At 36.1% G+C, this 26,457-nt stretch overlaps 1 protein-coding gene across 5 annotated transcripts in view; it reads right to left on the reverse strand.

The window, feature by feature from the left end:
* LOC131032863 (truncated transcription factor CAULIFLOWER D) overlaps window positions 1–26,457 on the reverse strand; it is a 164,260-nt gene that overhangs the window by 55,499 nt on the left and 82,304 nt on the right. For 2 of the 5 annotated variants that reach the window (XM_057963957.2, XM_057963950.2), the window contains exons 3-5: window positions 7,031–7,092; window positions 6,815–6,914; window positions 6,537–6,578 (exon numbers count right to left, since the gene is read on the reverse strand). In XM_057963957.2, the coding sequence (XP_057819940.1) occupies window positions 6,537–6,578; window positions 6,815–6,914; window positions 7,031–7,092 (204 nt within the window). The remainder of the gene's footprint in view (window positions 1–6,536; window positions 6,579–6,814; window positions 6,915–7,030; window positions 7,093–26,457) is intronic. The other 3 variants (XM_057963965.2, XM_057963980.2, XM_057963972.2) reach the window with 2 other exon arrangements.

The raw sequence follows: 26,457 nt of genomic DNA on the forward strand, positions 1-26,457 counted from the left end.
AGAGCAAGGCTGTTCTTTTATTGTGCTCTTTACCAAGCAGTTGGGATGGTGTTGTAACAGGAGTTAGAACATCGATATCTGGTAAAAATAAGTTACTTTTTAATGATGTAGCAGCTACTCTTCTCAGAGAGGATTTGAGAAGGAAAAATGAAGAACCTTTATCCGGTGAAGCCTTAACGGTGGTAAGCACTGAAAATAGAGGTAGGAGCCATAATAGAGACAGAAATAATTATCATAGACGTTCGAAATCAGCAAGGAGATCGAAGTCTAGAAACAGAAATGGTGATTGTTGGTTTTATGGTAAATTTGGTCATGGAAAGAAGGATTGTAGAAACTACAAAAGGGCACAAGAGAAGGTGCGGGTCAGTGAAGCAAATATAGTCTACGATAAAGATGATAGTGTACTAATCCCTTCAACAACCGACACTACTCCGGATTCATGGGTACTTGATTTCGGTGCCTCCCATCATGCTACCTCATGCCTTAAAGTTTTCATAAACTACAAAGAAGGTCACTTTGGAAATGTCTTCCTAGGAGATAACAAAGCTTGTGAAATTATAGGCAAGGGTGATGTGTTTCTACCATTAGAAGGTGGTAAAACATGACTTCTCAAAGATGTTCGGCATGTCCCACAATTGAAGCAAAATTTAATATCCACTAGACAGGTCTTCGATCAAGGTCTTAATGTGAATTTTCTTCTGGATACTTCGAAGGTAACTCATCATACCATGATGATTGCAAATGGCAATAAATTGGATAGTCTCTATATATTTAAGAGTCATGGCAAAGTGGGAGCTGCAATGGTGGTTGAGGACAACAAAGCAAGTCCTTGGTATCTTGGGCATATTAGCAAGAAAGGGCTCCATGTTATGCACACAAGAAATCAGCTTACGGGTGTCATACTTGTTGACTTAGCCTTTTGTGAACATTGTCTTTATGGCAAACAAAAGCGAGTCAGTTTTTTGAAAGTGGGGAGTGATATGAAGACAACACCGCTAGAGCTTATATATTCAGATGTTTTTGGGCCTACCGAAGTAACCTCCATTGGAAGAGCTAACTATTTTGTCACCTTTTTTGATGATTGTACAAGGAAAGTATGGATATACATGCTCTCTAAGAAATCTGAAGTTTTTTCAAAATATTAAAATTTTCAAGGTTTTAGTGAAAATCAGATTGGGCGTAAGATTAAGTGTCTACAAACAGATAATGGTGGAGAGTTTTGTTCACACAAATTTGATGGTTTTTGTATTGATAATGGGATTAGAAGAATTAAGGTTGTTCCTTTCACTCCTCAAGAAAACGGTGCAACCGAGAGGATGAACAAGACAATCCTTGAAAAGGCACAATTAATGTTATCAAATACAGATCTAGGCAAGGAATTTTGGGCAGAGGCTTCTAACACAGCAGTATATTTGATCAACCGAAGTCCCTCATCTAAATTAGCAAAGTTACCCCAAGTTTCCGTGACAGGGATGGCAGGGGATGCCGGGACGCGTTTCCGAGATGGCAAATTTTTTTGCCAAATTTGGGGACGGAGGGGAAAGACAAAGGGGACGACTATCTAAAATATAGGAAAAATTTAAAATATATAGGAAAATTTCAAAATTCTAAATGTTCATATGAAAACATGGATAAAGCATGCATACATACATTATATTTATATGAAAACAATAAAACATGCATATAGCATGTGTATGATACTATGAAAAGTTGAAAACATTTTAGAATGTAAATTTTGAACATACAACATGGTTAATACTCAATAGACAATATGCAATTATGCATTCATAAATCAGAATTTCAATTCATTCACATTGTCAATATGCATATCAATAGACTCGGAGGTTAAATTCTCCCTACTTCTATCGATGCAGTTTCCCCCCATATTTTTCAACGAGGGCTTGGGGGCAGCACCCCCAAGGTGGGGTTAAGAGGCATTGTGTTTGCTGTTATTTTTCTATTTACTCGCCAAGTTTGGTGATTTTCTAATCTCTATGTCAAAATGCCCAAAGGCTACACTGCTGCCATATAGTTTCATTGTCAAAATTATGAATTAAATTAATAAATTTAAAACTTAATTAATGTTATCTTTTAATTTTTTTTATTTTTAATAAGAATTTGAATTAATAAGGGGTCGATATTAGAAAATTTAAATAAAAAATTGAAAATACAAATTTTTAAATTTTTTTAATATTTTTAAGGGCCTCAGATATGGAAGACATCTGGCCGTCCCAGGGACGGATTGGGGACGTCCCAACCCTCCCCAGCCGTGCCCGAGATGTACGGACGTCCCCTAGAGCTAGGGCAGGCATCCCCCCGTTTCGGGGACGTCCCCTCAAAATACAGGGCAAGTTGGGGACGGGGAGAAACGTCCCCTGGCCGTCCCCATGTCCCCGAAATGTCCCCGGGATGAGGACGAGGGTTTTCAGGTCGGGGACGCGTCCCTGGGTAACTCTATAAATTAGACTTTGGCATTCTGAAAGAGGAATGGCAAGGGAAGAGCATTTCATACTCACATCTTCACGTGTTTGGATGTGAAGCTTTCTCGCATATACCCAAGGAGAAAAGAACAAAACTAGATCCCAACTCACACAAGCGTATTTTCCTTGGGTATGGCAAAGACCAATTTGGTTTCAGGTTATGGGATCTAGTTCGCAAAAAAATTATTCGCAACAGGGATGTAATTTTTCATGAGACTTCTTTCCCTGCACTGCGTGGTTCAAATAAATCAGATCAAGAGTATGTTCCTCTATCTCTGTTTCAAAATTATTCTACATCTACCGGTGCTCTACCTCATATCTCTCATCAAGAGGGAGTCCCTATGTCCTCTAGCACGATTGAATTCAATTCTCAGTCCTCTGACTAGACTGAAAATGACGAAGAAGAGAGTGTTTACAATGGCTGCTCTTCGTTTAATTCTGCAACAACACACTGTGGTCGAAATGAAATTATACAATGTGAACCTGGGGGTCTGTAAAATACAGCACGTCTTCCCTCAGAATTACCATGGGTTAGCACTCAGGTTGCAGAAGATGTCCTCACACTAGCTATACCACTGCCTACACGGGTGGATGAACATCTACATGGTGCTGCCCTCTCCAAGCAAACTGGCTCATAGTCTAACCGGCACAGTGGTCTATCACAGCTACCTCGACAAAAAGATAGGCGGTCACATGAGGCAGGGCTCTCACCACCGCTCGCTAGGCAAACCACGTGGTTGCCCCCAATGTCTTCCTCTGCAGACTCACTGTAGGTGCATCTTCCCGTGCAGACCGTGGAGAATGCTTCTACGACTGCATACTCCCGCGGCTTGTTTCCTCGCAGTGTTGACAATAATCCACATGTCTCTTGTGGACTTCACCCTCCCAGCTTTATGCAAGATTTTGAGGATGATCACCCTACAGAAATTAGAGCTCACCATGGGCATCAACCATTAAATACAAGAAACATTGATTTGCATAAACAGAGACCGAATGAATTGATAGATCCCACTACTCCAACAGAGAGTCAATTGAGAAAATCTACCAGGCAGAGGAGACCTCCAGTTAAGTTCTCTGACTATGAATTATTATTATGTGAAGAAGCTGAACCCACTTTGTTAATCTTTGATCAAACAGAGCCTGCAACATACAAAGAAGCTTGTAAAAATTGCAGATTGTGATAAATGGGACGCTGCAATGTGCAAAGAAATAGATGCATTATTGCAAAATCAAACATGGGATTTGGTGCCACTTCCGCCTAACAAAAAGGCATTACGTAATAAGTCGCTATATAATTTGAAAGATTAAGTTGGTGGTTGAAAAAGATTTTGAGCAAGACTAGTTGTTAAAGGTTACGCTCAGCAGCAAGACCTTGATTTCAAAGAAATTTTCTCGCCACAAGTCAAAATGACTACCACCCGAGCAGTATTGGGATTGGTTGCAGCCTGAGATCTTGAGCTTGAACAGTTGGATGTGAAGACGACATTTCTCCATGGCAACCTTAATGAGGAATTGTTTATGCATCAGCCTAAAGGATTTATTAAAAAGAGTCAGGAACATCTCTATTGCAGATTGAAACAGAGTTTGTATGGGCTTAAGCAAGCCCCAAGACAGTGGTATCTCAAATTTGATAAGTTTATGATTGATCACAAGTTTGCTCACTGTAAGTCTGATCCTTGTATCTATATTAAAAATTTTCCCAATGGCGAATTCGTTATACTTCTCCTTTATGTGGATGATATGCTAGTGGGCGGCACAAGCATGAAAATTGTTCATGAGCTTAAAACTCACTTATCTAATGTTTTTGCCATGAAAGATTTAGGGGCAGTGAAGAAAATTCTTGGGATGACCATTTTCGAGATAGGAAAAAGAGAGAACTCAAACTATCTCAACAAGACTACATTAAAAAATTATTGGACATATTTGGTATGGTGGATGCTAAGTTTGTATGCACCCCCTTAGCCTCTCATTTTCAGTTGTCTTCTCAATTGTGTCCAAAAACACAAGAAGATAAGGAGTTTATGGACAAAATTCCATACAAATCTGCAGTTGGAAGCATTATGTATGCTATGGTGTCTACTCGTCCAGATATTGGTCATGTTGTGGGAGTGGTGAGAATGTTTATGGCTAATCCAGGCAAACCACATTGGGAGGTGGTCAAGTATATTTTGCGGTATCTCAAGGGTACTTCAGACCTTTGCTTACGGTTTGGGAAGGGCGAGGCACACTTGCAAGGGTTTACTGATTCTAATTTTGCTGGAGATTTAGACAAAAGGAAGTCTACTTCAGGTTATGCTTTCACATTTGTTGGGGCAGCGATTAGTTGGGCTTTTAAATTACAACATATAGTTGCTCAATCGACTGTAGAGGCTGAATACATAGCTCTTTTGGAGGGAGCCAAGGAGATGGTATGGTTGCAACTCTTGTTCAACGAGTTGGGTTTGAAGCAATCAGATTTTGCCTTGTTTTGTGATAATAGCAATGCCATCTTTATGACTAAGCATCAAACATCTCAGCCTCGGTCAAAACATGTTGATGTTCGTAGTCATTATGTTCGTCACATGGTCGAAGAAGGCAAGTTTCATGTAGATAAAATTCACACTGAAAAGAACCCGGTTGATGTGCTCACTAAAGTTGTTAAGTGAGAGAAGTTCGATTTCTGTTGAGCTTCTCTCGGCCTTTCCAATATCTGATTGTAGGACTGAGTGGGGGAAGTTACCTGTTGCAGTAGTTCGTTGGCCTTCAAGTGGGAGATTGTTGGAAATGACTTGTGCAACGGACTCCTTCCACTTTACCGCCAAAAACCTTTGGCTCTTCGTCTTCTTTTTATAAAGCACTTTAAGAGCTGTTTGAATTTTATTTTGTTGGGTATTCTGAAGCTGTTTGCAGTTGTGTATGTACAAACCAGAATTGATCATCAATAAATTGGCTCCCCTGCTTTAAATGTGGACGTAGGCAATCTATCGAATCACAATAAATTGCATGTCTCTTTTATCTCTGTATGTGAATTCATTTTTCAGTTTTCTACTCTTCTAATTCGCTTTATATCCTAATAAATACATCAATCACATTTCTGAATCTGTACCTCATCAACATATTAACATGTTTGCGACCTTATATAACTTTGTGTTTAGTCAGTTTGCTGACTTACCTTTTCACATAGGAAATCAAGAATAAACTATAATCACTTGTTCTTTTGTGTCTTTTCTTTGATACATCTGCCATATGACATTATATATCACTCATCGCCATTATCTTCATTGGAATTGTTGATCTGCATATTACTCTATTTATCTTGTTCTCTTTAATTGCATTTATACTAATTGCTATGTATATCATCGCTGTTCCTTATGAGGTGATAATAATACTTACAATTATCTCTGATAATTATCTTGCTCGTATTGCTATGAACTCGGTCATAGTTGTTAAGAGTCTGCTTAAAAAACTGTCCCCATAAACTGATGTATTATTTTCATCTTATGAATCTTCTTTGAATTGTCATATAAAACTGATCCAAGTTATTTGAAATATATCATTTCAATTATTTATACACTTTTGGACAAATGTCAATTGTCAATACACTTTCAGCATTTTCTAACAATCTTGTCTATATTCGTTTGATATCAATAATGAACTTCTTATCATATCAACTCAGTGCCCTTTAACATCAATGACAATATTTCCAAGAAAATTATTAATGATAATTAATATTAAAGTAATTTAAGATTGTCATATATTGATCCACCCAACCTCTTAGTATATTTGTATGCTTAACACTATTAAATATTTAAATTTAGTAATCAAAATAAAGGAAAAACGTGTAAGGTAAAGCAACTAACAAGGAAAGAACTAGTGTGATATAATATAAGATCATAGGAGGCCAAAAAAAATTGTAAGTGTGATCACATCTAATTTTACTATAAAATACAAAAAAGTGTAACACTTTTTAGACAATCTACAAGGTTTTTGTTTACTTATTTAATAAAAAATGATAAATTCATATTAAACTAAAATATTGAAGCATAATTCTTTATTGAAAAGAAAAATATAATCTACCTTCATTTTAATAGACCGAGCATGCTCTAGGGACATTTTCTTCTGCAATGTTCACATAGCATGCTCTCAATTAGATAATGTAATCTTCAATGGACTTAACAAACAATCATATTATCAGTTTGTTACATATTTTTTATACATTTCCCTATGGAGAAAAATATTCAAAGATCTTTATAGAATACTAATAAAAGGTTATGTCATTAATAAATGCAAAACTAAACTCATATTTTAAAAACCCTATGAAATATTAATAAAAATTTAAATGTTGATATCATTACCTTTCTTGAATGTATCTTTCTAGTGCCCAAACTTATTTTCTTCTCAAGACGTTGCAAGTCCTTAAAAGTTAGTAATCCCAAATCTTCACCAATCATATGTCTGCATCGTGAGAATAATATTTCTTATTTAGGAACTACATAATAATATTTTCTAAAATTTTGAAATATTTATCATAAATTTTAAATTTTAAAAATAAAATTATTCAAAGTTCTTACTTGTATGTTTTCTCTAAATGTGTTGTCCTTTTTAGCAAGTTCTCCAATTCCAAATGTAACTTCTATTAGCACATAAAGTTTTAATTTGTTAGCAACTATTTTTAAATATCTAATCATGAGAAATTTCCACACTATATAGCCTTTAGTGCCCTTTAAAATTAAACTATATTAATTTTTCGTAATAAAATAATATAAGTAACTCTATTTGAAATATGTTGATACCTTTCACAAAAACCTATAATCAAATATTTTACATAGTGAAATCAATTTAACAAAATAATTTCTCAGATATTTCAGATTTACATTACTTTATATAAATTAAATAGTTTACCATATTATATATAGGATTTTAATGATGCATAAGTTTACAAGCACCATCTCTTGTATCTCAAGATAATTATGAGTATCTTCAAGATTGCAACCAAATTTATTACTGAAAAAGATTGGTTATTGTAGTTCCTCAATGATTTTTAAATTCCTAAAATTGCATGGTCTAACATATATCTCTAATGCAGAGAGAGCTGGAGCTCAAAATTGATAACGTGGTTAAGGATATTACTGATAAAGGAAAAGAGGAAAATTCTGAGGATAATAGTGAAGCAGAGCATGAAAAAGATAATTCGGACTAGTCGGAGGGTGAGATCATAAAGGGAGATGTGAAGCACTTGGAGGATGTGGTAAGGACTCTCAAAAAAAAGGGTCAGTCTGATTATGAACTAATAAACAACAGGGTTCAAAAAATCGAGAGTGCTCTGAGGAAAATCATGGAGCATAGCTTGGCTGTGATGAAGGTGACTTCCCAAAATATGAATGCGCTGGTTGCCTGCCAGGAGAAGGATAAGCAAAACAAAGATACTGTGATACTTGATGATGAGTCAGGTTCTAGTTTTGTCCGACATTCTTCCAGATGCAGAACTAGGCAAAATGCTAAAGAGTTGGAGTTGAAGACTTGAGGTAATCAATAGGTGCGGGATAGCAAAGACCTTAAAGAGGCAGCAAATGCAATGATGATGCTTGTCAAGGATACTGAGAGACCATAAAGATTTTCCCCTATATGTTCTAGTTTTATTTTAGGTGTGCCAGTTTCTCGCTGGTCTTTTGCTGTACTTTTATCTGGCTGTTGTCTTTTGTGTTGATTTTTGGCTGCCTTTCTTTCTTTGTTCTGTCCTTTCTTGCTTCTATAATGCTTTTCTTTACGATATGTAAGTGGGTTTTGGGTCCCTTAAAACTTGTTTTTCCTTAATCAAAAACATATATCTCTAATGATGATTTGGTAGTCATCCTCAAAACCCACATGGTATTCTTGTTTATCCTCGTAGATTTTCCTATCTTGGTAGAAATTATCTTAGCATACTTAGAGCATTCTCCCATATTTTTTCCATCATTTCTTTGTTCTACAACTAGCATTTGATATCTTCATATATAAGGAGGGTGACCTAGAATGATAAGGTTACCTTAGAGGGGAATAAAACTTCTAAAGTGAACCACCCTCCTTCCAAGGGGAAATCTTATTATCTTTAGTTTGTTTAAGTAAATAGTAAGCACAACTTAGGTAACTAACCACATTTATCATTTCTTAAGTGTATTGGTATTTCTTATTGGGTAGTTGGAAATGGCTATACCTACTCTCTTTTGTGATTGAGCAATCTGTCCTTATCACATCTTCTTTGATCTATCGCTCTTGTTTTATAAGCAAGGGCTATGTACATTAGTAATGACCTCAATACATTTTCTCTTTTGTTGAAATAGTATTTCATTGTGTTGCTTTTGTCATGTGTACAGGTGATTTTATAGATTGTCTCTTGAGATTGTAACATGGTATCAAAACAACTCTATGCAACTTCCTTCCATTCTGAGAGTTTTTGCCTTTTTTTAGTTTGAGATTCATGTGTTTTATTTCGTAGGCTAAATTGCATCTGTAGGTTGACCCATGTATTTTCTACTTTGTTAGCACCATTTCATTTGGTGCACAAAGCTCAGATTGCTCAGAGAGTTTGTCCGTATTTGTTTTGGAGGGCGATTTAATTTTTTGAACTTGTGGGCTGATCTTTTGGCATCAGTTTTTGTAGATCGGTGTTAAGGGTTAACGTCTTTGGCCAAGCAAGCTATGGCCTCAACTTCTTGCCACCATTCCCAGGCTGTGCAGGCCCTTCATCAGCCTCCTTTGTCTCGTGGCTAACGACATTGGTTACCGTTTTTATTTGGGTCAGTGGGCATTCCTTTTTTTTGCTTGGTATTGTGAGGCAATCTCGCACCATAAGTTTACATGATGACAGTTTTTATTTGATCGCACGGAGCTTTCTATAATTCACGGTGTAGTTTGGTTGAACTGCATGGACTTTGATTGGCTCGTTTGTATATGGATTTTTCTCTTTTAAAAAGATAATTCAAAGACTCTTGCCCACTTGCTAGAGACAAATACGGCAAAAAAAAAAAAAACAGTTATAGAAATTGTGAATTAAATTAGCAATTTTCTTCTGAATTTTAGAGGTACAACTTTTTTTAATGATATGATTGGTTTTTCAAAGGTGGGTATGCTCTTAACCAAAAAGTAGGAAAGGAAAAACAACATGAAAGCAATACAAAAGAGATTAACAGGATTGATAATAACACATAACAGATGACTCAAAGTTTGTTTATTCGCTTAACAGTCATTCTTCCCAGATAATGTAAGTGTGCTAAGACTCAAAGTTCTAAAAAACACATACATTCATAATATAATAGGTAGATGAATCCACAAAAACAAATAGCAAGTTCCAAAGTAAATGCCAATCTAAACAAATACGCATGAATACAAACCTTCTAATACTCTTTCAATTACCAAAATCACATTCAGAAGCACAAAGTCTCCATTTTCTGCATATAAAATTATGTCTCCAAAAAGAAAGTATACTACCATTTTCCTTAACTAAATGAAAATCACCACCAAAACTTTCGATGATAGTCTCTCACTCATTTATCAAAGTACAAGGGGGATCAATCCTCCCTCAATTTTTCCCCTCTTAAGCAATATATATCCAAAAAGAAAGTAACTTCCCAAAGATAACTGTTTCTTGAAAAGAAACATTTTTAGCAAAAGAAAATTGAAAGTTACTTTAAAGCACGCGTGGTTTACATAAGTTCATGGTTCAAAGCCAAAATTTAGAAAACTAATTTAACTAGGCTAACCAACAATTAAACGGCAGGAGGGACAGGTTCCTCCACACATCGAACTCTCTATAAAGGAAAGCATCATGTCTTTCGGCTTTTTCCTCTTCTTCTTCGAGCACCAAAGTAATCCTCATAAATTTAGCATAGCTCCATTTGTATCGCCAAGCTAAGTTTGTCAACCCAGAAAGAATGTCTTCCTGTGGGTTTTCTATAAATCCCATATTTGGTTGCATTACTAGAGTAGGTCTATCTCCTAAAAGCACCATCCTTTAATGGGCAATCTACTAAATTAAATGTTTGGATTTCTAGCTGCAATAATTTCCTCTTATAAATGGCAATCATGATTATCAGCTTGCCTTTCTATCTTTCCTAGCAATGTTATTGCCTCCCTATGTTGGCAATATGATGGAATTGATTATATGTTGTATTGATGTTTTGTCATTGATGTCAACACTAGCTGTTATGATTGTTTACCGACTTCTGGTAGAAGGATTGGATTGGGAAGATTATCAGTTGATTGTCACTGATATGATCTGGATGATGGAATAAGTTTGCATGGATGGTTCTTATGCTTTTGAAGTATGTTTCAGTCAGTTGATTTGACTTAATGATTGGATGCCATCTTATGTTCTAGTAAGGCTGCTTTATAGGTCCGGTAAGGGTTTCATCGGCAGAGCTTTATTGAAGATCTTTGATGTAATGCATAACTCATGTTGGTGCAGCTTCTAGAAGGGATTCAGGATGTTGATGGTGATTGAGTCCATCCTTCGACCGATTGGTGTCATTTCTTTGGCGTGTGTGGATCTAATTTAAGTCTGGTGCTATCTAGGTTATGGACCGGTTTTCATGAAACATGTTGGTGGACCTCGAATGCCCTTCCGAGATATTTTATTGATTGGATGATGTTTGTTTGGCCTTAGGCAAACATGTTTTATGATTTTATTTCAGGATTATCTAATGGATCTATTGAATTATCATTTGGGTGCCCGACCTAATTGGTTAGGTCCCGGTTGGTATAAATATATGTAAGATCTCATTGTAGATCATCGGCAAGGAATGAATAATGTAACAATCATTTGTGCAGAGGATTTGGTCGATCATAGGTGATCGAGTTGGGTTTATGTAAGAGGTTTTAGACCTCTAGTATTAAACTTAACCGGAACTATAATCTGAAATGTTTCATGCTATCACAGGCAGCTCTTCTTTCTGGATTGTTGTCCAAATAATTTGAGGTGATTGGCCTCTTCTATAGTCAATGAGACTCCATTGTGATGAGCAGTGTGCAGTAGGCAATGTGCCTTCCTTCATGTGCAAGCCCCTATTGTAATCATATACTTTCTGTAGAAATATAATCTAACTGTGGTTAGGGTTTCCCACCGCGGTTTTTCCCTTTATCGGGGTTTCCATGTAAAAATCATGGTGTTATGTGTTATGGTTGCATGGTATTGATTTTCTAGTTTTCAATTATGCTTTAATGCTTTATCACTTATTCCGGTAAAAGGTTTTAAGTGCTTTAATTTGCATAATCTGTTAACAACTGATTCACCCCCCCCCCCCCCCCCCCTCTCAATTGTTCACCAATTATCCTAACAATTGGTATTAGAGCCTGGTCCTCTTATTGCAGAAGCTTAACCGCTTGAGGAAGATCCTATGGAAACTAATAGTTCAACTACTGTTTACCAGAAGGACAGCCCTAGGCTTGATGGAACAAACTATGGAGTATGGAAGATTCGGATGAAAACATTTAAGATGGATTCGAAAGGAAATTTAGGAAATAACTCAAAATGGTTACACTCCTCATGATCCGACATCTGGCATTCCTATATCGGCAGACTTGGAAAAGAACATTGAGAATGATTGCAGAGCTACAAAAGCCCTCTTAAGTGCCTTATCAGATCAGCAAATCATGGGACTATTAGATAAATCATCGATGAAAGCTATATGGGACAAGTTGGAGACTCTGAATGAAGGTGATCCCATTGTTAAACTTGCAAAACTTGAATGTTACTAGGTAAGATACGAAAGCTTGAAGATGGAGGAAGATGAAAGAACTTTTGCATTCATGGAAAGGGTAAATGAAATTGTATTAGGAATTCAGTTCTGTGGTGGATCTCTGAGCAAGGAAGATATTGTTTCAAAAGTATTAAGGGATTTACCACCGGCATATAAGATGAAGGTAACTGCAATTAATGAGCTAAGAACCATGCCTAATTCTTTTTTATATAGAGATACTCTCGTTGGGAAGATATCTACTTTTGAGGTTAAAGAATTTGGTCCGCTAGGAGCTACAAAGATTGATACTGCACTAAAGGCATCTACATCATACACCGGCAAGCAAGATTGGAAAGTTTTATATGCAAAGGAATTGGAAGAGATTAGGAAAGAAGATAAAGAGCTTGAGCAACTTGAAACCATATTTGCTAAAAGGATACGTAAAGGTCCGACAGGAAGTAAGTATGAAGGAAAATCTCCTTTCAAATGTTTTGCATGTAATAAGATTGGTCATTTTGCATCTAGATGTCCTGAAAGGAATTCAAAATTGGAAGAAAGAGCAAGAAGATTTTTTAAGCCTAACCCTGAATATCAAATCAAGCACAAGTATAGGAGAAATAAAAACAAATCATGCTACTATGCTAATGAGGAAGGAGTAACTAATGACACAAAAGAAGAACCAGCAGGTGATTCAGCTAGTGGATCTGGCAATGGAAAAGATTGGGTATTTTATGCTATGAAGCAAGATGATCCAGAACCAGTTATCAAAAATGAGGAAAAGGCCCTGGTAGCAAAAGTTGAAGGAAAAGATGAATGGGTAATAGATAGTGGATGTTCTCATCATATGACAAGAGACAGAAAAAAATTTCTAACCCTGCAAGAATTTGATGGTGTTCAAGTCAAATTTGGTAATAACAAGGCATGCATGATCAAAGGAAGAGGAACCATTTCATTGGATGGTAAGCATAACACTAATAATGTCTATTATGTTGAAGGTATGAAGCATAATATTTTGTGTGTAGGACAGTTGGTAGACAGAGGATTTCAATTACAATTCAAGGATGGAAAGTGTAAAATCATTAGCAAATTAGGATTGAAGATTGCAACCGGTACACAGACAAAAGGTAACATTATTCATTTGAACTCCGATGAAAAGACATGTTTGATTGTACATATTGATGAAAGTTGGCTACTGCATAAGAGGTTTTGTTATGTAAATTTTGATTGCATTGTAAAGATCAGTTCAACTAAGGTAGTTAGAGATTTACCTAAGATTGTAAAGCCTCATAATCCGGTATGTAAGGAATGTCAAATGGGTAAGCAAATCAGAACTTCTTTTAAGAGCATAACTGGTAAATCTAATGATATTCTTGATTTGATTCATACTGACCTATGTGGTCCTGCTAATACAAGAATCTATCAAGGAGATACATATTTCATGTTAATCATTGATGACTATTCTAGAATGATGTGGGTTGCTTTTCTAAGGGAGAAATCGGAAGCCTTTGAGAAATTCAAGATCTTTAAAGCTATGGTTGAGACAAAGATAGGAATAAAAACCAAGTGTCTGAGATCAAATCAAGGTGGTGAATTCACATCCGATGAATTCAACAGCTATTGCGAGAAAAATGGCATTAGGAGATAGTTATCTGCACCCCGGACAACCCAACAAAATGGCATTGTGGAAAGAAGGAACAAAACCATTTTGGATGCAGCCTGAACTATGATGATGGAAGCTAATTTGCCTCATATCTACTGGAGAGAAGCAGTAAGTACAACAGTTTATACATTCAACAGAGTTCATATCAAAGGAGATATCGGTAAGAGACCTTATGAATTATGGTTTCGTCATTCCCCTACTCTTAAGTGTTTCGGAATCTTTGGAAGTAAGTGTTATATCAAAAGAGATGATTCCATTGGAAAGTTTGACACTAGATATGATGAAGGAATATTTATTGGTTATTCAACTAAAAGCAAAGCATATAGATGTTATAACAAAAGATTGTAGAGAATTGTGGAGAGCACTAATGTGAAAGTGGATGAGCAATACAAAGACCAAGCTAAATCTTATGATAGTGAGCCAGTAGTGGAAAGGATCATTACTAATCTGGCAATACCTGTACCAAAATAGAATATTGAACCAGTTACCCTGACATCATCAGAAAAATCTACTGTAACTAAAGAGCAACACAGAGAATATGAAAATCAGAAAGCTCCAAGGTATGTAAGGCTAAATCATTTTGAAAATCAAATCATTGGAGACAAAAACAAGGGAGTTATGACAAGGAGAAGATTGGCAAATCAAGAGGTATGTTTCATTTCTCATATTGAACCGGCATCAGTAATTGAAGCTTGTAAAGATGAAAGTTGGATGAAAGCTATGGAAGATGAATTAGATCAAATAGAAAAGAACAATACTTAGACATTGGTTCCTCGACCTAAAAAATAAGAATGTTATTGGAACTAAATGGGTTTTTAGAAATAAACTGAATGAGGATGGACAAGTTGTAAAAAACAAGGCTAGTGTGGTCTGCAAAGGATATTCTCAGAAGGAAGGAATTGATTATGGTGAAAATTTTGCACCAGTAGCTAGAATTGAAGCTGTTAGACTATTTCTTGCTTATGCGGCCTATAAAAACTACAAGGTCTATGAAATGAATGTTAAGTGTGCATTTTTCAATGGAGAACTTGAAGAGGAAGTCTTTATTGAGCAACCTGATAGATTTTTACTGATTGATGACAAAAATATGGTTTACAGATTAAGGAAAGCCCTATATGGATTAAAACGGGCTCCTAAAGCTTGGTATGCAAGGTTGGATAAGTATCTTTTGAAGCTTGATTTAATAAAAGGTAATGCTGACAGTAAACTATATTATAAGATCACTAATGATGATATTCTAATTATTGAAGTATTTGTTGATGATATCATTTTTGGAGGTGAAGAAAAATTATGCATAGAATTCTCTGATAATATGCAAAATGAATTTGAAATGTGTATGAGTGAAGAAATAAGATTTTTTCTAGGTTTGCAAATTACTCAGATTGACTAAGGCATCTTTATCTATCAAACTAAGTATTTAAGGGAATTATTGAATAAATTTTGTATGGAAAATTCCAAACCGGTTAGTACTCCTATGGTTACAAGTAAAAAAATTTCAATTCAAGATGTATCCCCTCCAGTAAATTCTACAAGATATAAATCCATGATTGGTGGTTTGCTATATTTAACTCAGACTAGATCGGATATAATGAATGCAGTTAATATTATATCAAGATTTCAAAGTAATCCAAGAGAAAATTATGAGTGCAATAAAAAGGATATTCCAGGATTTACAAGGAACAACAAAATAAAGTTTATGGTACACTAAAGATGATGACTTTACTTTATGTGCATATACAAATGCAGATTGGGTAGGTGATGTTGATGACTGGAAGACCACATCCGGTGGAGCATTCTTTCTTCGGAAGAAGTTGGTTTCATAGATTACCAAGAAGCAGTCATGCATTTGTTTATTTACTACTGAAACTAAATATGTTACAGCCGCAAACCAATTGTACTCAAGTTCTATGGATGAAGCAGATGTTGAAGGATGTACAAGTGAATTGTAATGATTCGGTTGTTATTCATTGTGATAACTCTGTAGCTATTGACATATCCAAGAATCCGGTATTTCACTCCAAGAATAAGCACATATCAATCAAGTCTAACTTTTTGAAGGAAAAGGTGGAAGCAAAAGAAGTCAAATTGGTTTATGTGAACATTAAGAACAAATAGCAGATATCTTCACTAAACCTTTGTCCCGAGAATCATTTGAGTATTTGAGAGACAGATTAGGGGTTTCTACCCCTCCGATAGAGACTTAAATGATGCAGATGTGCATCAGTCCGGTATGCATTATCAGAGCTATCTTTTGCTCTGGATTGATGAAATAATGCTACTACTCAGGGGGAGTAGTTAGCCTTGAGATTTAGAGTTTTCATATTTTATTTGATAGCTATGTCATATCTTTGGCATTGTTGTCAAAGGGGGAGGAATACATGTGAAAAAAACTACTATTTCTTTTTCAGATTGTTTGCACTCATCCAGGGGACTTTGGTGGTACTTGGTCTTTTGATCAAATTTGGTTCGGAGCTTCATTGATATATCATTTTATGGGAGATTATTGGTTGTCTTCCATAGGCGAGACTTGTTTGGCATTTCTTGGCACTTGGATGTTTTTCACATCTAGTGTTGCCCTCAATGCCAAAGGGGGAGATTGTTGGCCCAAACATCTTCCAATGAAAATTACTAAATGCGAATCTCCACACACAATGGTGAAACCCATAACAATATTTTAACTCAACCTTCAATGCATATCCAAACCAAAAAGCATGACCCAAACAAGATAAATCAATCGAACATGCTGAAAACATAACATAACTAAAAATACCAATCCGAGACTTGTTGGAATCCAAGAACATTGAGAGGGGGGGGTGAATCAGTGTTCTACAGGAATGGAGAAATTTAACCTTATTAATACAATAATTCAACAACCGGTAAACATAAAAGGATATAACAATAAGAAACGATGCAACCACAAAGATGAACACCATAACACCATATATTCATACATGGAAAACCTCAAGGAGGAAAAACCACGATGAGATTGGGGACCCACAATATCTATCCACTGATCAGATGAATAAATATTACAATAAGGGGCATGCACATGCAGGAAGGCACACTGCCTAGAGCGCACTCCTCATCACAATGGAGTCTCACTGACTATAGAGATGTCAACCACCTCAAGATATTTGGACTACAATACAGAGAGAAGAAGTTTCGGTTAAGCTCAATACTGGAGGTCTAAAACCTCTTACATAAACCCAAATCGATCACCTATGATCAACCAAATCCTCTGCACAAATTATTATTACATTATTCACTCCTTGCCACTCCCATATATGATCTACAATGAGATCTTACATATATTTATACCAACCCGAGACCTAACCAATTAAGTCGGCCACCCAAATGATAATACAATAGATCGATTACATAATCCTGAAATAAAATCATAACACATATCGGGGCTAAGGCCAAACAAACATCATCCCATCAATAAAACATCCCGAAAACATATAGGAGAATCTACGAACACGTTACATGCAAACCGGTCCATAACCTAGATAGCACCAAACCTAAATTAGATCCATGCATGCCAAAGCATTGACACCAATCATTCAAGGCATGAACACAATCACCATCAGCATCTTGAATCCCTTCTAGAAGCTGCACCAACACCACTTATGCATTACATCAAAGATCTTCAATAAAACTCTGTCGGTGAAACCCTTACCGGACCAATAAAACAAGCTTACTAGAATATAACATAGCATCCAATCATCAAATCAATACCAATTGAATGTGATACATATCAGAACACATGAATAACCAATCCAAACCAATTCCACCAACCAAAGCATATCAGAGCATACCGAATCAACATCATTGTCCAACAACTCTACCAGAACCAACTGGAAACTGTTAAACAACCAAAACAGTTGATGTTGCCATCAATAACAAAACATCAATGCAACACATAATCAATTCCTCCAAATTGCCAATAATCTCCCTCTTTGGCATTGATGGCAACACTAGATGTGACAAACATACAAGTGCCAAGAGATTGCAAACAAGGCTCCCCCCATGGAAGACAGCCAACAATCTCCCATAAAATGATATAGCAACAAAGCTTTGAACCAAATATCTCCGTACCAACTAACCATCCATAGAACTGAACCAAACTCCCCTTAAGGGATGCAACCAATATGTTTCTCCTCCTTGTCCCAACAATCTTCCCTTTAGACTAATATCATGTTAAGCTCTGTTTTTTACATATATATCTCTCCCCATTTGACATCAATGCGAGAATTTTGACATAAATACCAAGGAAAGACATAGAGCCTCTGTAAATGCATATTAGACTAATGCACATCTGCATCACACAAGTCTCTACCAAAGGAGCAGAAACTCCCAATCTATGTCTCAAATACTCAAATGATTCCTCAAACTAATCTGACTACATTTTCTTCTCCATCAGAAAATTATACTTGATAGAAATGTGCTTTGTCTTGGAGTGAAATACTTGATTCTTGGATATGCCAATAGCTGTAGAGTTATCAAAGTGAATAAATACCGGTACACTACAACACACTCTTATATCCTTTAACATCTACTTCATCCATTGGTAGCAACATACTCAGCTTCAGCAGTGGATAAAGAAATGTATGACTGCTTCTCTATCAATCCATGAAACCAACTTCTTCCCAAGGAAGAATGCTGCACTAAATGAGCCTATCCGGTTATCAACATCACCTGCCTAATCTGCATTTGTATATGCACATAAAGTAAAGTGCTCATAAACCAAAAACCATACCAAAAAAACCTTGAAAATATTTGAAAATCCTAGCTACCAGAGTAAGGATTCAAAATAATCAATTTCTTCCTTCTGAGAGTATCCTTTGCAGACCAATCTAGCCTAGTCCCAAAAACATCCAAGTCCATGTATTGTCCTTTTCTAACTAATCCAATTCATCTTCCATAGCTTTCATCCAACATTCATCTTTACAAGCTTCAATTACTAATGTCGGCCCAACTTGAGAAATTAAACATACCTCATCAGCTGCCAACCATTAACTTGTCTGATTATCTGATCTTCTAAATGATTTAACCTTAAATACCTAGGAGTCTTCTGATTTTCTGCTTCTCTTCTCTGATCTTTAGTTACAGTTGAGTTTTCCGATGATGTCGAGGTAACTGGCTCAACATTTTGTTTCATTACAGGCACTACCGGATCAATAGTGATCATTTCCACTGGCGGTTCTCTGTCATAAGATTTAGCTTGGTCTTTGTACTGCTCATCCACTTTCACGTTAGTGCTCTGCACAATTCTTTGCAATATTTTGTTATAACATCTATATGCTTTTCTCTTAGTTGAATAACCAAGAAATATTCCTTGATCACATCTAGGGTCAAACTTCCAATTCACTAACAAGGATTCTGAAATGCTTAACTGTAGATGTATGACCAAATCATAACTCATAAAATGACATCGGTAAACCAAACAAGATCCAAGATCCATCAAATCTTCGTCGTTTAACCTTCAAACCAACTTCTCCAAAGATCTGAAACAGGCTTTCAAACCACTACCAAGGGCAATACAAGATCTGTCATCAATTTGCCTCCCCCTAAGGCGAATGCCTTAGTTACCAGATGAGTTTCATGTCGGTGTAGGAACATTCTGCTCTGTCCGTTGAGCAATAGAGGTAAATCCTTTAGCCTAATGAACATCTGGGGCCATTGATTCTATCGATTGAGCCTCAGACTTCATAATCCACTGCTCCTTCTGAATGTCATCAACCTTCTTCTTTCCTTTTTTATAAGATTTATCACTTCCTGCCGGTAGGTTCTTGCTTCTGCAAAATTTAGCAATATCACCTACTTTGTTGCATGCATAAAAAGTGATATTATTTTTCTAAATTGCATTACTATAACCTAGACCATTCCTTGACCTGCATTGATTAGCCATATGTCCAAACTTTCCACATACATCACATTACACATTCATTCTACAATCTTATGCCTTGTGACCACACCTTTTACAATTTGAACATTGACCAAAAATTGCATTGTTATTCTGATTTGCTCTGTTTCTACAATGTCATGCCATATGACCAAATTTATTGCAAACAAAATATCTAACATTGAATTTATGTGCATTGGGTTGCCTTACCGGTGACCTCTGATTGCGGTTGACCTAACGATCATTCTGCATACCCGATGTCTGATCTTCATTTGCAGTAACGGAGCTCTGACCTTATTCAAATCCAAGTCCTCTAGTGTCTCCCTTGCGCCTTTGGTCCTTCAGTAGCTCATGAAGTTTAGCAAAACTAATCTTGAACTTGTCTTTGTATTCATTTGTAGCATCCAAATCTTCTTTTAGAATCATCATCATTCTTTCCAACTCTTGCTCATTGTTCTGTGATTGCACCAATTCAATTTTTAACATATCATTCTCATGCGCCAACCTAATGCATTCCTTAGATCAGTCTTTCAGAGATATAGAAAGATTTTCTTCATTCTTCTTCCAGTCTTCAATGTCCTTGCACATCCTCATAGTTAGGGCTTGCATTTCATTCTTCATCACACAATTCTCCTGACTTGACTTCTTGATGATATGATGAATCAATAAGGATCCGAACAACTACCAAGGGGGGGGGGGTATATCAGTAGTTTGAAAACTGACTTACCTTCCACCACACTCAAAAACAATCTCTGGACTAACTGGTTCAAATACTGAGCTACAGATTGCAATAGCACTGACAGTTCACCGGTTAACTAGCATAACATAATAAGATCTCTGAAACTCCCAAACCATTTAACCAAAACATCAAAATACTTTACTAACAATTGTAAAAGCACGTTTTAGATTACTGTCGGCCATCTTAACATAACTAATTACATTTAACAGTTAAGAAAACTAACCGTATCAAACATAACCACAAAAACCATTCACCACTTGACATAATGATTTTTGACACAGAAACCCAAATGGGAGAAACCACGATGGGCATGAATACCCACAAGTATTCTGAACTCTTTGGAAGTCCGCCCCGTTAGGAGCCAAGCCTGTTAAAGATTTATAAAATGTCCTATTAGGAACAGATCCTATTAGGGAGCACCCAGTTAAGGGATTGACTATAATACCCTATTAGAAGTAACCTCAGTAGAGGATTTGAAATACAAGCTAATGGATAATTGGTTAGAGGATTTAGAAAGCACTAAGCCTGTTAAAGCTTACCCGGTCAAGAGATTTAACTGTTGTAATTGTTAGACAACAACAGGGATTTTCTGATGTGGTAAATAGCACTACTCTGCTTGATCAGATCCTTTTCGTGCTCCTCTTTGCCTTCACACATACTACAGATACTCCTTCTGGTTCGGTAATCAATCACACTGATATTCAACCCAAATTGCCAACACTACAACAAAACAACTCATCGACCTTATAAGAAAAACAATAGGTCGGTACACATCACAAACCTAAGATCTCATAGAGATTACAAACAAATCGGTTCATGTATGACCATTAGATTACATAGTAATCATTAGCACATTGTTCAAGACAACCTCAATCGATCCTTGATCACCGCTCATCGATTCGTGTAACTCATCACGCGGTTTCCCCTTCATGCAATGTACTTTCTCATTCCCAAGATAAAACAGTTATCTCTGCGCACCAAAAACCACTTTAAAACTTATCACATACAACATGCAACATGGCATAATAATTATCGATCACCATTTGATCATAAATCAATACAACCGATTCACCAAGCTCCATCAGTTAGGGTTTGGCACATCAACAAGTAGGGTTACTGGTTGATCTCACTGCTTCTAAATTAATACCAGTTTCCTTCACTTGCTCACTTACTGGTTGCAAAACAACATCATAACAACATCGTTACCGGTTACAATTGACATCAATGACAACACAACAGTTCATCAATGCAATTTTTAATCAAATGCAAACACTTCTGACATTGTTCCTTAAGGGCATCCTTCTCTTCATCATCCTGATTTTGCATAAGTTCCTTCCTTTTAGCTTGAGCATTAGATAACTTTTCTTGTAGAGTGATAATGAATTCTTTTGCAGATCTAAGTTCATCTTCCAACTTTATGTTCTTAAATTTTTCAGCTTCAAAATCTTCAAGAGCAACTTCAAGTTGTTGCCTCAAACACATCTCCATGGATTCCAATTTCAGGATCTTCCTCAAGTGGTTAGGCTTCTGCAAAAAGATGACCAAGCTCTGATACCAATTGTTGGAATCCAATATCACTAAGAGGAGGGATGAATCAGTGTTCTACCGGAATGAAGAAATTTTATCTCATTAATACAATAGCTCAACAACCGGTAAACATAAAAGCATATAATAATAAGCAACAGTGTAACCACAAAAATGAACACCATAACACCATAGATTTATACGTGGAAAACCTCAAGGAGGAAAACCCATGCTGGGATTGGAGACCCGCAATATCTATCCACTGATTAGATGAATAAATATTACAATAAGGGGTCTGCGCATGCAGGAAGGCACACTGCCTAGAACGCACTACTCATCACAATTGAGTCTCACTGACTACAGAGATGCCAACCACCTCAAGATATTTGGACTACAATCCAGAAAGAAGAATAGTCGGTGATAGCATCAAACATGCCAGAATATAGTTCTGGTTAAGCTCAATACCAGAGGTCTAAAACATCTTACATAAACCAAACTTGATCACCTATGATCGACCAAATCCTCTGCATAAATGATTATTACATTATTCGCTCTGTGCGACTCCCATATATGATCTATAATGAGATCTTACATATATTTATACCAACCCGGGACCTAACCAATTAGCTCAGCCACCCAAATAATAATATAATAGATCCATTAATTGAATCACCAAAAGTTCTCTCCACCTTTCACATCAAGGAAAAAGCGCACAACTTCAACATGACATACTGATCTTTGCAACTACTTTCCTACAAATAGAAAAACTACATATTCCATTGTTCCCCCGAGAGCAGCAACAATATTAATCTAGGAGAGAAAGAATAAGTCTTGAATCTCTCGTGGAAAGGTCCACCTCGTCTATGCACCTAGCTAGAGAACAGAGGGGCAATGACTCCTATTTTCAATCTGGCATACACAAAGTATCCTTTACCAATGCTTTAGTAAAGATGTATGCAACATGTTCTTTTGTAGAAACATACACCAATCTGACTTCTTTTCAGAAACCTTCTTGGTTAATAAATGATACCCTATTGAGATATGTTTAGTTCTTGAATGCATTACCAGATTCTTTGAAATGTTTATGAAACTAGAATTATCACACATGGTGGGAATAGCTTCCTCATACACTATTATGATATCTCTAAGAGTTTGCTTCATCCACATAACTTGAGTACAACAATATGTTGCTCCAATGTATTGTGCTTCTACAGTAGATAGACATACTAAATCTTGATTCTTATTTATCTAGGAGACTAATCTACCTCCCAAGAAAAACGCACCTCCACTTGTCATTTTCTTATCATCAACACATCCAACCCGATCAGTATCTGTCTATTCTTTTAGCATGAAATCTCCATTCTTGTTATATCATAAACCAATATCCGGGGTTCCCTTCAAGTACCTTAAAATCCTCTTTACTGCTTGATCATGTGATTGCTTCAGATTAGCTTGAAATCTTGTAACTAAATAGACAACCTACATGATATCTGGTCTAGAAGCAGTTAAATATAACAATCCTCCAATCATGGATCTGTACATCTTTTGATCAACTTTCGAAGATTCATCATCTTTGCTCAACTTGCAACTAGTTTACAATTCTTCATTTCAAACTTTTTTTAGCATCTCCTTGACATATTTGTCTTGAAAACTAAAAATTCCATCTTCTATATGTGTAACTTGCAAAGCAAGAAAGAATGACAACTCACCAATCCTTGACATTTCAAATTCCTTTTGGATCTCTTCTGCAAACTCCTTACATGGATCATTTCCTCCAAATATAATATCATCAACATATACAACAACAATCAGTAGTTTATCACCTTCAACTTTCAAGTAAAGAATTGTTGTCAACAGTACCTTTTCAGAAATTTTTTGTAACAAATATCCATCCAATCTAGCATACCAAGTCCTAGATACTTGTTTGAGTCCATACAATGCCTTATTCAATCTATAAACCATGTCTGGATCTTCTGATAATTTAAATCCATCCGACTATTCAATATATACTTCTTCTTCAAGTTCTCCATTTAGAAAAGTTGACTAAACATCCATCTGATATAGTTTAAAGTTCTTGTAGGAAAAAAAAGCAAGAAACATTCTTATTGCTTCCATCCTAGCTATCAAAACAAAAGTTTCCTCTGTTGTTATTTTGGTATGGTTTTGTCATTGATGTCAACACCTGCTAAATACACCTACTTTGGAGATCCAGCAACATTCACCGGTAAACAGTAAACTATGCAAACAGTTATCGGTATATGGTTAACCGCAGGATATAATGTTCACCAGTACCTGCATTGACATGGAAGAAACTTTGTAATGTCGAAGACATCATGTGGACACTTTACTTTCAAGTAATAATCATTGGTATATTCTCATTTGCATATTTGCTTTTACCGGCAAATAGGTCCAGGTTATCTAGGGTTACACCGGCAGGTTTATCTTTTCCAGATCAGCATGGCACGCTATGAAGATGATTTATTATTGTTGTAAATGCATTAAGCCGACATTTTCAATCGGTTATTGCATCGGATATTGTATTGTTTGTAAAATGTTTTTATTGTAATATCTTGTAGAGCCGACCTACTAAAATTGGTCTTAGGGTATGGTATAAATGTAAGAACTTATTTGTAAGATCAAGTGTGGAATGCGAAAAAGATCTAAGGAAAGGTATATGCGAGATCAAGCAAGGATATACACGAAGACATCATTTGAAGGTGAAGTTAGGTTTTTGTAGAAGCATATCAACATTACACCGGTACTGAATCTAGCATATGAAGATGCTATTTTGTGCAGTACATTCTCATTGGATTTAACCATTCAACTATAGTCAGTGTGACTCCCATTTGTGATTGAGCAGTGAGCTCTAGGCTGTTGGCCTTTCTGCATGTGCAGACCCCTCTTTGTACACTTACTATCTGCAATAGTATCATCTGATTGTGGGTAAGGTTTCCCACCGTGGTTTTTCCCCTTACAGGGTTTCCACATACAAATATTGGTGTCATGTGTTGTGGATGACTTTGTGCTTATGTTTCATGCATTAATTCTTACCGGTACATCAATTTTCTGTTAACATTGTCCACCGGCATACTTAACTAATTTACCGGTATTAAGCATTAAGTTGGTTAATAAGTTTTTGGTTTGAATTTATTAGACAACTGATTCACCCCCCCACCCTCTCAGTTGTCTCCGAGACCTACATCCTCAAAATAAATACCTCCAAATTGTGAATAATCCTTACATACCAACCTTGCCTTATTTCTTGTGACTTGTCCATCTACATTTAGCTTATTCTAGAACACCAACTTAGTTCCTATCACATTTTTTTCCACTAGTCTAGGTACCAATTCCTATGTCTGATTTTTTTGTACCTGATTCAACTCTTCCTCTATTGCCTTTACTCAAATTTCTTTGTTGCTTGCTTCCTCGTAAGACGTTGGTTCCACCTGTGATAAAAAATAATAATTTTCTTGCTCATTGACTTTCACAACTCTTCTTCTTATTTGAACACCTTTGTTTTTGTCTCCAATAATTTATTCTTTTGAATGGTTCTTTCACACATATTTAGTTGGAGACTTTGGTGCTTGCTCGGGTTTTTCTTCTTCTCCTTCATTTATCTGTTCTACTTTTATCTTTCGGTTAAACCTTCTCTTTTGCAAAAACCAGAATGATTTCTAATTTTGTCTCCAGTTTAGGTTTAGAGGTAACCTGACGCCATTCTTGACAAAATTTTACATTTGCACTTTCTACTGTCTTGTTAAGAAACTTATTCTAACATCGGTAAGCCTTGTTGTTTGTAGCATATCCGAGAAATATCCCTTCATCTTCTCTGTTATCAAACTTTTCTAAATCATCTTCATCTCTTCTAATATAGCACTTCCAAAGATCCTGAAATACTTCATAGTGGGAGGTCTTTCATCCCAAAGCTCATAAGGCATCTTAGTATGATTTACTCTTACTTATACAAATTAGCTAGGTTAGCATTCTTCAACATAGTTCTAGCCATCTCAATAACACTCCTATTCTTTCTTTCTACAAGTCCATTTTGTTGTGATGTTCGTGGAGCAGAAAAAATGTCTTCTAATCACATGTTCATAGAAACTATCAAATTCATTTGAAGTAAACTCTCCTCCTCTATTAGATCTCAAACATTTGGTTTTAGTATCTACTTGATTTTCAACCATCGACTTGAATTTTTTAAACTTTTCAAAAGCTTCATATTTTTCTTTCAAGAATGTAACACATGTCATCCTAGAGCAATCATCAATAAGCAACATAAAGTACCTTTCTCCATTGAGTCCTTTTGTCCTAGTAGGTCTACAAAGATTTGTGTGAACCAACTCCCAAGGTTAAGAAGTAGAATATTCCTTGTGGACCTACTCTTCATTTGTTTTCCTAGTTGTTATTCCCTACACATAGCATTAGTAGGTTTGATAACACTCGGTAAATCTCTCACA

This window comes from Cryptomeria japonica, chromosome 3 (genome assembly GCF_030272615.1).
Source record: "Cryptomeria japonica chromosome 3, Sugi_1.0, whole genome shotgun sequence".
NCBI classification, from domain to species: Eukaryota; Viridiplantae; Streptophyta; class Pinopsida; order Cupressales; family Cupressaceae; genus Cryptomeria; species Cryptomeria japonica.